Genomic DNA, 13,239 nt, shown 5'->3' with positions numbered 1-13,239 from the left:
AGCAGGGATTGAAGCATTTTATTCCCACTGGCTGCAATACTGCACAGTATATATATATATACTGCATTACAATTCATGAATTTATGCCATCTGGTAGACACGCGAAGCATAGCAGCCTATTAAATCCTAATCATTATCATTTAACAGATCAGCCACCCGTCAGCCAGGCATGAACCCAGGCTGGGAAGGCAAACACAACGGGGCTTGTCAGAGGTGAGGAGCGGCGCATTCCAGGTATCTGCCAGGTACATACTGGGTATTTGCTCGAATAAAGTGTGTCGGTGCAGTATGAGCATGTTCATGTATAGGGCTGCTAGTTGTACGCAGCGATTTACAGACACATGTTTCAGCCTGAGGTCCCTGGCCCGTGGAACGTACAAATGTTTTTTTGCCGCATGAGGCACAGGGAGATAAAGTGACTTGGCCAAGGTCACAAGGAGCCCACACCGGGAATTGAACCAGACTCCCCTGCTTCAAACTATCAGTGCCAGTGTGTGTCTTTACTCAGTGAGCCACTCCTTCTCCCAATGTAAAGGACACTTACAACCAAGTAGCCATTTATTTTTAAAATCTCTTGTTACATGGGTATGTAGATAAAATGGTTTGGGACTGTAGCAAATAATGTTACTGGCCAGATGTTATGGTCCCCTCCAATGCATGATGTTCTGAATATGACATCACCATCATGTTATGAAGTACGTTTCTGTGTATATTTCATTAACCTAACTAACTATAGTTTACTGTGTTTATTAATCGTTTAGAAATACATAGTATAGTCAATATGATGATATAAGCTACCATAATAAAGCTGGTGTTATCATTTGTCGGTGTTATACATGGATCCTACACCAATTGATAGAGACACAAACAGTTGTCTTAAAAAGTGTGTCTATGCTAGTGATGAATGTGCTCCCGTAAGTAAACAAATAAGTACAGTTATCCCCTTTTCTCCAACCACCTCTATATTACATTAATGGAAATTATAAGGAAACATACATAAAATGTGATGAAATGTGAGTAATCATTTTGTAATACAATGCACATGAAAGCTCAAGAGTAGCTAAATGCATATACATGATACAGAAAGTACATATATGTAACATTTGTGTTTAAACCAATATGTTGGGTTTTTAGTTCCAATAATTATAGGAAGATTGAGGTAGCCACATCTTATGAGAGATGTCAGCAAATATACATACCATGATCAGTCATACTGGAGATATACCTATAATGCAAAGGAACAATATATAAATTGCAAACATTGACATGCCATCTTCAGTACCGTAAACAACACAGCAAAGTGTGTATTTGGTGTTAAATGTACAACACCATGTATATTTCATGACATTCAAAATGTAAATCAGCCTGGTGTACACATCATATGGATGTACATGTTACACTGCACCAATAACATTGTATGTAAGCATACTAGAAGCATGAATGATTATGGGCATAATATGTGTTTTGTCTTAGCATAAGGAATAACACAATGCTACAATATTATTGCTTTGTTACCCAAGTTGTATTCACATACACACAACTAAAGTACAATTGAAGAGGGATTATATAACCTGTGCAACAATAACATACCGGTGCCACATCCCTTTGTGCACACAGCAGAGAAAAGAAAGGTGTGCAACCCATATTCATCTGTGTCCTAACAGAAGGTTATATAAAGAAACATTATTGTTAATATAACATAATTAAACTATAAAAGTAGTACTAGGAACATATGAGTTTGTACTTACAAGAAAAAAATGAATTGATGAGATTCTGTCGTGTCTGGCCACCACTGGCTGTTTGTTCATTTTCAGCAGCTACATGGGTGGGATGCTCGTCTACCAAAGCCTCAGCTAGGTCTGACTGTACATTGTGCCTGAGTGCAACATTGTGCAAAATGCAACAGGCAAGGATAATATCAGACACTTTTTGAGGCTTGTATAGAAGAGCCCCACCAGTTCTGTCCAGACACCTAAACCTGGTCTTGAGTAGGCCAAATGTCCTCTCTATAACAGATCTTGTAGATATATGGGCTGCATTGTACCTGTCCTCTGCTTCAGTTTGAGGGTTTAGCACCGGAGTCAAGAGCCACGGCCTAATTCCGTATCCTGAGTCACCTATAATGAATGGAGCACACATAAGCTGACATTAGTGATCAAATTGTACAATGCCAACATTCCTAAATCAACATGTGTTTTGTGTTAGAACATGTAAATATGTACTCACCCAGCAGCCAACCAGGTTCAAAATGTCCCTCTTCGAACGCATGGAAGACTGAAGAGTTCCTCAGGATAGAGGAATCGTGACTGGAACCAGGGAACTTGGGTACCACATGCATTATCCTCATCGTCGCATCACATACCACCTGTACATTGAGTGAATGGTAGTGCTTCCGATTGCGGTACACATGCTCACTCTGACTAGGTGCAATCAAAGCAACATGTGTGCAATCGATTGCACCCAGCACAGATGGTATCCCTGCTATATTATAAAAGCCAGTCCTGACTTCCAGCCACTCTGTCGCCTCTGTAGGAAAATGAATATAATTCCTAGCGCGTCTATTGAGTGCATAGAGAAACTGGGTCAAGGCCCGCGAGAATGTAGATTGCGAGACCCCGCCCACTATGCCCACAGTTGTCTGGTATGACGCGGAAGCAAGATAATGTAATGAGCACAGCATTTTAACAAGCCCAGGGACTGCACGACCTCTGGCTGTGAAAAAATCTAAATCCCCCCTTATCTCCTCATAAAGAGCTAAGATTGCTGCTGAACTCAAACGATAGCGACTTACAATCTCCTCCTCACTCATCCCATCTAACAGGGTTCTCTCCCTGTACAGACGCGGACGAGGCACAAGTTGTCTCCTCTGTCTTCTCCTCTGATCTCCTGTCCCTCTACCTGTCCCTCGGCCTGTCCCTCTCCCTGTCCCTGTCGTATCCGCGTCACTGTCACTGTCCCTCGGTGTGTCCCTACCTTGCCCTATATGATTCTCTTGATCATCAAGCATGTCATAGAAAAGAATGTTCCTGCGTCTCCTAAACATTCGCAACATTTTGAAATGAGTAGCTGTGAATGAGCAGGTAATGTGCGTCCTTTAAATAGGTATGTGATGATGTCAGGTGACATAGTAAAATGCAAGGTGTTACATTAACATAATAAAGTACTTCTGTGGCAAGCTGTGTGCACTTGTTGTTCTAAGTATTTGTTGTGTGTATTCTGCAGGGAATGATGATATTTGGCAATGATGTGACGTGAAGCTTTGTACAAAGATTGCTTGCAAATAAATAGTTGCATGTGCAATGCATGTAACACTTGTGAACGCAAGAGTCAGTCATGTAATGAGACAAAAAGGCTGAGATTGACGTGGGAAAAGTTTTGTGTAACATGTGTAATTATCCATGTTATTGTGACATGTTGGCAACAATGAATAGTCGTGTGCATATGCATGCATTTGTGTAAGGAGGATAGTTGGTATAGAATGAGTTTACAAGGTGTCCCAATGATGAATTACTGTACATGTGTGTATAAGTTAGGTTGAAGTGCTTGTAATGCAACGGTTACAATGTAAACATGCAATGTGATTGAGCGTCCAATAAGTGACGTCATGAAAATAGGGAGGACCCAAAAGTATATGTAAACATGAGAATACAGATGTACATGAACGTTTAAAGATGCGTGTCACATTACAAGCATTGTGTAATGTAAAGGAAGATGAATATACTGTGTATGTGTGACATGTGTGACATGTGTGACATCATGTAAATAATTGTCGCTGAGTTGAGTAAAATGTGTGATATGATGTGAGGTTCTCCTTTAAGAGTGTAGTATAGTATTTTCCCTTGCCACATCATCACATGATGAGTAATGTGACCCGCAAATGCTGAAAACATGTAAAAGTCGAATGTTATGCAAATAAGACACGTCAGCTGTGACACAATGCAGGGAATGCCCCCACACTGTAATGCAAATCCCCCTTGTATTGTGAGCAATGAAACGTAAACAGTACTATACTGTTATACGTCCCCGCTCCATTGACTTCCATTGATGTACAGAAGATTTTTTTTTTCTAAGTGCCGTTCCGGCAGCCTTAGCGATCGTTCTCCCGTCCAAAATGCCAACTTTAGTTGGCGGGAGAAATCGGCCATAACATCTCAATTTCGTAGTGCCGATCAGCCCCGATAAGCTGTTTTTTTTTTTTTGTTGAATCCAGCCGATTTAAAAAAGTGGCGATCAGTGTCGAAAACAGGCTTATCGGCAGGCGACTGGCCATAACCAAATTATCGGCTCCGAAACCTGGCGATATGAAGCACTTATCGGCGCTTACTGAATCTCAAACCCAATTTTGGCTATAACATGGCCATATTTCCCTTATCAACGCTTACTGCATGAGGCCCATAGTGTCTCAAACCATTATAAGATTAAGCATAACCAAAATCCATCTTGTTTAAAATTCTTTGGGATTGAAATAGTTAAACCCGATTGGAGGGGAGGAGATTACATAAAGAAAATCAATAAAAGAGAATCGTTTTGGATTTTCACCCTCCAAACCCTGGCACCTAAGGGGTTAAATCTGGATATGGAGATCACTTCATTTCTCCCCTAATGTCTAAAACACCCATTCTGAAGCAATAAAGATTTCAAATAACTACACATATCAGATTAGCCAGTAATTTTTATACTGTTACAAACATGTCAAATTATAGCAGATTTAGCCATAAAGTGTTTTACAAGCGTCTTGAAACAAATGTGATAAAACATATCTGTAAAACAGACGGCATTCTTAGAAACCCTTGGGTATAACCACGTATGAGTCATTTAACTCCATAAGAACCTGTTTTGTGTTTTTAACATTTTTCCCTATGATTCTTAACCCCATTTTAAAGGCTTTTATGAAAATAGTAAATTTTAAGTTTTTTAACATCTTTAGATTCCAAAGACATGTTTTTCTTCTTCCAACTGCCCATTTTATCTTCCGTTTTATCTTCCACCTTTTTAAGCCCCCACAGGGTGCATGGAATCAATAAAGGTTCTTTAAGCATGCCTCCTGTTCTTAAAATTATATTTGTGTAATATCAAGAGGTTTATGTAATATATTTATTGTATTTGTTATGTATTTTGTTGTACCAGCATAGATTGGCAGTATTAGAACATCTCACATGGCCAGAGAGAAACCAGCAAATTTAGAGTTAAACTGAGGAAATCGCAAGGTATCAAAGACTGCTGCTACCCTGAACATGCCTACGTCACTGAGGAAGCATTGGCGAAACGCGTCTGACGTTTTTTGGTTACTCCAAGCCACCGTAGTGAGGAGTTTGTTTTTTCCCTGTATTTGGCCCAGCGTCCCGCCGTCTGCGCATGCGCATGCGCAACGGAATTAGGAAGCTGAAGACTGTCTCTGCAGAGGGGATAGGCGGCTGGAGGAGAACATAGCCTGTGCACGGGCCCTGATTATCCACACTACAGCTGCATACACCCCAGCATACAGACAGAAAGAACTTTTGCCAGCAGGGATCAGCCGAGACGAAACACCCCAACTCAGAGAGGGACACGTTGTGGAGTCTGGCGGCATCTCCTTCCTATGCCTAATAATATCGGTCGCTTGTAAGTTTTAAATCTCATTCACCTACTGTTTAATTAAATTGTATTGCACTATTTTTTCTCCCTTTTATTTTTTGTCAACGAAGACACCAGAGGGCATTTCCTTACCTATAACCCACCTAATCTTATATAGAGGAGGAGACATCAGCACAAAACACTAGAGATTTGATGTGAGTGTGTCTCCACCTAAAAAGTTTGATTCAACATCTCTCTTCCCTTGTCTTCTCCTCCCACCCCTCCCTCCCCCTCTCCCTATCCTAATGAAGAAGTGTGCATAATTTTGTGCTGTTTTTCTTACTGTGCCCCCCCCCTTTCTCTTCTACTTTGCACGTATTACACGTCGTGGAGCCGCAAGAAGAGTGACGCGCCCGAGGACATTTCAACCCTTTTTCTACCCATATTCATACAGAGGTTGGTGAATCACCTCTGAAAGACTCAGGCAGCGGACCCACTTTGTGGAAAGGACTGAAGCTACACATCAAATAGTAGGCTAAATTTTCTGGCGCAAATTTTCTCTCTTTTCCCATACCTCACAATACCATTTGAATGACACACTTCTAGCACTTTTTTCACATTGATCTTTATTGTTGCATATAAGTAGTAACACCCCTATGTTTATAGTGGAGCTTGTGAGTTATATCACTCTGATTTCTCACTTGCACGTTACATGTTGATTATATATGTCACTTATATTCACCTACTGTAGTTTAATGCGCATGTAGTCTTCTTTTTAATTGAATAGAAATCCAGTTAACATAATATCACAAACTGCTAAACACTTCCATGTAACAATCTCATTCGCAACCAACTGCGAAGTTGAAAAACAAAACCACAGAAAACGTATTATTCTCAAGAAGGCTGTGATGTATAAACAGTGCTACTGACATTGTGGATAACGTGGGAAACCAATCACAAACCTATTACGCAGTGAATAATTATCACCTGCTACCTGGAGGGCGAAGTAAATCTACAGGTTGTGAAGTGGAGAAAAAGTGCGGTGCCCTTTACATTGCGTCCTCAATTTTTTCGCTGATTTTAATGTTTCATCGTTCAAATGACCGTGATCTTTATTGTGGCTCAATTGATTGAGTATACTTATTACTGCAAATGTTGAAAAAGAAACAAATGGCGGATGAGAAATTGTATTTAACTTATTGTGTTTCGCTGACGGATAGAGAACGTAAAATAATTTTTCTAAATTCAGAATGTTGTAAATATTGATTATATCTTTTGGTTTCTTGCTAAAAGCTGCCGATTGGGGTTAGAAGCCAAGTTGTGATGTTATGAATAAAACAGAACGCTGTCCATGCACACATTATAAAAACAATGTTTACTCACATCCCACAATGCGGTATAAAATATAGTGGGGGTCATGCAGTAAGCGGCGAAAAGGCACTTTTTCTCACCAAAAATGCCTGCTAGATTCAGTAAGCAGCGAGAAGCTGGGGTCGGCGAGTTTTTTTGCTGAAATTTTTTTCCGGCAGACACGTGGCGAAAGGCCGCTTTTCGACACTTTTTTAAACTCACTGAATTCTAGTAGCCCCGATCAGGTTTTCGCCACTACTCGCCGCTCAAAAATTTAGATTTTCTCTCCAAACCGTCCCGGCTAAAAAAGTTGTCAAGAATGGGGATGAGCGGCGAAGAGCGGCGAGAGGGGACTTAGAAAAAATCAGGCCCCTTTCCTGCCTCGGATTAATGCCGGGAGCCTCCGGAGCTGATAACCATTAATACCAGCACCGGAGCCCCCAGCATGCATCTGATGCAGGAAAAATGCATTTACAGCCACTTCATTACCTTAGCGGCTAACCGCTAAGGCAATGAAGGGGTTCACCACCCATGCCAGGCTTTTTGTGGGTAGCGGGGGTGGGTGAAGGGGGTATTTGTCCATTGGTGGGTGTTTAGGCCTTGCGAGGGGACTGCGGGTGGAGTTAACCCCTTCATTACCTTAGCGGTTAATACCACTTAGGTAATTAAGGGGTTAACCCCTCCCCCTACCCACCCGCAAGGTCTAAACACCCACCAAGGGCCAAATACCCCTTCACCCAATCCCGCTGCCCACAATAAAAACAATACACACTACAGCCCCACTACCCACTTCCTAGGTCCTCAATAAACATTACTATATAAATACACTACCCACCCCCTGTGACCCCAAAAACCCCAATACCCTCATAACATACAGTACATTTTATTTCAGCACAGGAATTATACTACAGACGGACGGGTGGTCCCGCGGGTGTCCAGGTGTCCCCGCTTGCCTGCAGTACCAATTCTGTGCCCCAAAAAATAAATAAAAAATATATAAAAACTTTAAAATAAATACACCCCCCCCCCACACACTCTAACACATACAGTACACTAATGGGCAAAGTTACAATTATTCACATATGGATAATAATGCATTTGACCATTTCAAATACAAGAAGCAACAGAAATAAAATAAATACATCTTGTACTCACCCCTGCCAGGCACCCACGATGAAGGCCGTCCTCATCTTCACCCCGTCCCTGCCCTCCGGTGCTGCAAAAAATACACAAGAATAAAAAGAGACTATATAATGTCCCCTAACTCTTAATCACCTTAGTGTTTAGTAAGCACCCTCACCCACTACCCACCAGGGAGGCCTAACCAGCCTCCCCCACTACCCACCCAGGAGGCCTAACCACCTCTCTCACTACCCACATGGGAGGCCTAATCACCCACCCCTTGGGGACAATGCCCCCTTCACCTACCCCCACTGCCCACAATAAAAACACTACACAGAACAGACCCACTACCCACCTCCTAGGCCCCACAATAAACATTTCCATATTTAATAAACATTAATACATAACCCACCCACCCCCTGTGCCCCCCCCATAAAAACATGATTTATTATTTTACATACATGCTTAATACCCCAGGCCTACGGTAGTCCCTGGTGATCCTGACGGGTGTCCGCAGGCCCCACAGTGCACCAGAGGGGGGTGCCCCCAGGGTCTGGGGGTTTCCGGGTGGTCACTGCTAGGTGCCGTGGGCCTCCAGGTGGTCCCCGCAGGTTACCGTGGCCACAGTGGGGTCCACGGGTGGGCCCGCTGGTGTCTGGGGATCCCTGGGTCATCCCCACAGGTGTCTGAGGCCCTCGGGTGGTTCCCACGGGGGTTTGGGGGCCCTCTGGTTGTCCCTGCGGTCTGCGGGGGCCCCACAGCTGTGGGCCTCTGGTTCATCCTTGTAGGCGCCCCCCATGGGTCCGCAGGTGGTATCCGTGGGTGTCCGGGGATCCTCAGGTGGTCTTCATAGGTCCCTGCAGACATAATGTACCAAACCTGTATGTTAAAAAAATAAAACATGTCCTACAGTTAAATAAATCAATCACTCAAAATTACATCAAACTAAATAAAGAAACAAATTACATTGCAGGAACAGTTCTAATCAAACAAGCAAACTATATATAAAAAACATTAAAAACAAGCCAAACAAGCATTGCCAATATAAGCATTGATTGTCCCTGTATGTAAATATATCCATATGGAGATACATAAATACAGGGGCAATAAATGGGCATAAAAAACAATTCAATTACATTATAAAGAAATATACATAACAACCGTACAGTACAGTATATTGTCCCTGTATGTATGAATGAATGAATTTATAGCCATAGAGACATACATAAAAACAGGAAAAATAACTTTGCCTTAAAAAAAAAACTATCACATAATTTTTTTTTTTTAAACCTGTAAAAATAAAACAACATAAATTTATTTTGTTTCCTTCCCTTTGATGACCTCACCTACCGAATCCTGGGGTCACCGCATACTCATGAACCAATCCACGCACAGGAACAAGGTAAAAATAATAAATAATAAAAACCTGTGTCTTTTTCATCTTTCTTTCCATTTATAATCCATACTGTCACTCTTCGGGGTCTTCGGGTGTCTTCATCTGTCTCTTCCTCTTCATCAGTATCATCTTCCGGCACGTCCTGGTCTCTTCTTGCTGGAGGAGGTCGTCCTTCTCGGCTTCTTGATCCAAAATGAGGCGACATAGGCTTTTATAGGCCTATGATGTCACATTTCCATCAAATGGTTCCCACAGCCATGATTGGGCAGTGAAAACCATGTGATTTTGTGTTTTTTTTGTTTTTTTTACTCCTCGGCTTCTTGCTCCAAAATGAGGCAACTTAGGCTTTTATTGTATTGTATTGTATGTCTTTATTTATATAGCGCCATTAATGTACATAGCGCTTCACAGTAGTAATACATGTGGTAATCAAATAAATAACAGATAATATAAATAACAGATCATGGGAATAAGTGCTTTAGACATAAAAGTAAAATTTCGGAACAGGAGTCCCTGCCCTGAGGAGTTTACAGTCTAATTGGTAGGTAGGTAGAACGTACAGAGACAGTAGGAGGGAGTTCTGGTAAGTGCGTCTGCAGGGGGCCAAGCTTTATGTATCGTGTTCAGAATATCCACAGTGCTATTCATATGCTTCTTTAAGCAAGTGTGTCTTAAGGTGGGTCTTAAAGGTGGATAGAGAGGGTGTTTAATAATGGGCAAATAATCTATTATCCATTTCTGGATAATAGTTATTTTGCCCATTATTGTACTGTATGTGTTTGGTGGTGAGGGAGGGTTGATTTATTTAAATGTAGGGTGAAAATCATCAAGAAGCGCAAATCATGTGGAAAATAAAGAAAGACAACAAACTTATGGTGCAGTATTGTGTGAACTTTGTGTGATAAATGGCTGTGGTTAGGTGCTCAGAATACTCACAAACGTGAGAAGTACGCAGGCATATAAAGGTATCTTTAACCCATGGGATGAGGCCAATTAGTAGGATAGGAACCGCACTGCTAATCAGGTATACTGTAGCGCTCTGGTACACTTGCGTCCCCTTAGATATAAAATGAACCGGACATAGTGCAGACTGTACATAGAATATTTATAAAAACAAGCAAAATCCAATCAACTCACATGGTGATGGAAAGAAACAAGCGTGTAGATCACAAAGTGGATCTCTGCAAGACCGGGAGAGTGGTGTCTCTGCTTTTCCTCTGTTCAGCTATGCGTGTCACGGATGCGTCTCACCGAGGACCGGAAGTGACGTCATCCGCTCTCAGAGGCTCCGGTTTCGTCTCAGGGCATCACTCTACGCGTTTCACCTTGTAGGTTTCTTCAGGAGTGATTTTCCATAGTGTATGAGCAACTTATATACTCTAATCTCTACTCTCATAGGTGGGGAGTGAATTGGATAATGGAACACATTTAATTGAGATGGCCAAATGCTGCTGATATAGACAATTAATACATCTAGGTAAAAGCAATCAGTATATCTACATAGATGCAGGTGATACAGGTTAAAACATTTAATATATGAGTACTTGATTAAAAACATGTTTACACATAAGATAAAAAATGGCATTTAATAGCCATTGGTGGATAGCCTAAGCTATAGGCAAAATTAAATCTGTTGCATCTGACATATGCACAGACTCAAAAATCCTAAGGATATGATGACATTTATTACTATCCCTAAAAAAGCTAAAATAAATAAAATACATAAAATATAATGACGCAAATTTAAGTAGAAGGAACAAAATCTAATGGAAAGAACAAAGATGAAACATAATTAGTGGATGAGACAAAAACCATAGTAATAATGATGTTTATATATGTTATAAAAATGGTTTAAGATCAAAATCCAAATTTAAACCTGAGGGTGCCAATGTATTTAGCTCAAACATCCAAAATGATTCCCTTTTAAGAAGGGCTGTATTCCTATTACCACCTCTCCAATGGGGCATAACTTGCTCAATCGCTTTGAATGTTAACCCTTTAGGGTCTGAGTTGTGCATCAATAAAAAGTGATTAGAAACACTGTGTGTTGTTACTTTTCTTTTAATGTTGCTAATGTGTTCTAATATTCTAGTTCTAAGGGGGCGAATAGTTTTGCCAATATACTGTAGCCCACATGTGCATTCAATAAGATAAATAACAAAATTTGATCTACAATTCAAATGTTGTTGAATGTTATATTTTTTATGTGTCACATGTGATTGAAAACTATTGATATCCTTAGAACTGAATTTACATGAAGTGCACATTCTACAGGTATAAAATCCCTTAGGAGGATCTAGCCAACTGGAGCGAGTATGTACAGGACCCTTTCTAAGGGCACTGGGGGCTACAATGCTTTTAATATTTGGAGCTTTTTTATACACCATTTTAACTCTTTCAGGTAAGTGTTGTCCTAGAATAGGGTCATTTTTTAAAACAGACCAATGGGAATTCAGAATGTTGTTAATCTTATATGCATCCCTATTGTACTGCGTAATGAATGGTACATGTATTACATCACTTGGTGCATTTTTGGCTGCGGGGATAAGCATGGTTTCCCTTGGTGTATTTGTTGCCCTAAACCAAGCTTTTTTGACCACATCATCTTTGTATTTTCTCTCAGCAAACTTCTTGGTCAATACCATAGATTGTTCTTTGAATATTGTATTATCAGAACAATTTCTTTTAATTCTACGGTATTGTCCGTAGGGTATGTTTGCAATCCACTTGTTTAAATGACAGCTGGATTGCAAAATGTAATTATTTGCATCAACTTCTTTAAAGAAGTTTTTTGTTTTGATGCTATTACCCTCCAGATATATGGTAAGATCCAAGAAGTTTATACTAGAGGAACTTATGGAAGAAGTGAATTTAAGATTCAATTCATTATTGTTGAGGTACAGGAGGAATACATCCAAGTCCTCTACTGTACCCTTCCATAAAGATGATGTCATCTATATAGCGCCGCCATGTGACCAGATTTGCGTCCAGACCTATCCAAGACCATATGTAGTGATCTTCCCACATGGCCATCAACAGATTGGCATAGCTGGGGGCAAATTTGGTCCCCATGGCGGTCCCACACAGCTGTAAATAGAATTCTTCACAAAACCAGAAAAAGTTTTTCTTCAGGACAAATTCAATACAAGTTATCAAAAAATCAATTTGAACCTTTGGAATGGTACCTTCCTGTTCTAGAAAATACTTAACAGCTCTACATCCATCTTTGTGTCTAATAGATGTGTATAGTGCTGTAACATCAGTTGTGACCAATAGGTAGTGTTCTTGCCATTGGATATCTCTAAGAGCTAGAATTACATCTGTTGTATCCTTTAAATAGGATTTTTGCTTCTTAACAATATTCTGTAGAAAGCTATCCAAATATTCCGATACATTGGCTGTCAGAGACCCTATACCGGAGATAATTGGTCTCCCAGGTGGATGTGTAGAATTCTTATGAATTTTTGGTAAGCAGTAGAAGACGGGGAAAACTGGGTCCTCTATATTTAAAAATTGGAACTCTTGATCTTCCAGTATTCCCCGTCTTCTACCATCTTCTAGGAGAGATTGTAATTCTTTTTTAAAAATAGGTGTGGGGTTAGATTTTAGTTTCTGATATGTGTCAGTATCCCCCAAAATCCTATTGGATTCATTCATGTAATATTCGTGATCCATGATAACCACACCTCCTCCCTTGTCGGCAGGTTTTATAACTATTGTTTTATCCAATGACAATTCCTCTAGTGCTATTTTTTCCTCTTTCGTTAGATTAGAGTGTTGTTTTGTCCTATTTGTGGTTAGGGCCTCTAAATCTTTGG

General features: G+C 40.6%; 2 protein-coding genes across 2 annotated transcripts in view; one reads left to right on the top strand and one right to left on the bottom strand.

Annotated features, from left to right (window-relative positions):
* The window catches only part of LOC142496630 (uncharacterized), a 13,431-nt gene extending 8,631 nt beyond the window's left edge, over positions 1–4,800 (top strand). The window contains exon 6 of the mRNA XM_075603291.1: positions 4,707–4,800. Coding sequence (XP_075459406.1) covers positions 4,707–4,800 — 94 coding nt within the window. The remainder of the gene's footprint in view (positions 1–4,706) is intronic.
* The window catches only part of LOC142497840 (serine protease inhibitor swm-1-like), a 135,196-nt gene that overhangs the window by 99,953 nt on the left and 22,004 nt on the right, over positions 1–13,239 (bottom strand). The gene's annotated exons all lie outside the window — the stretch shown is intronic.

The sequence above is a fragment of the Ascaphus truei genome, chromosome 6 (assembly GCF_040206685.1).
Source record: "Ascaphus truei isolate aAscTru1 chromosome 6, aAscTru1.hap1, whole genome shotgun sequence".
Taxonomy (NCBI): Eukaryota; Metazoa; Chordata; class Amphibia; order Anura; family Ascaphidae; genus Ascaphus; species Ascaphus truei.
Note: the sequence above shows the minus strand (reverse complement) of the source record. Positions and strands in the feature narration are given on the sequence as shown.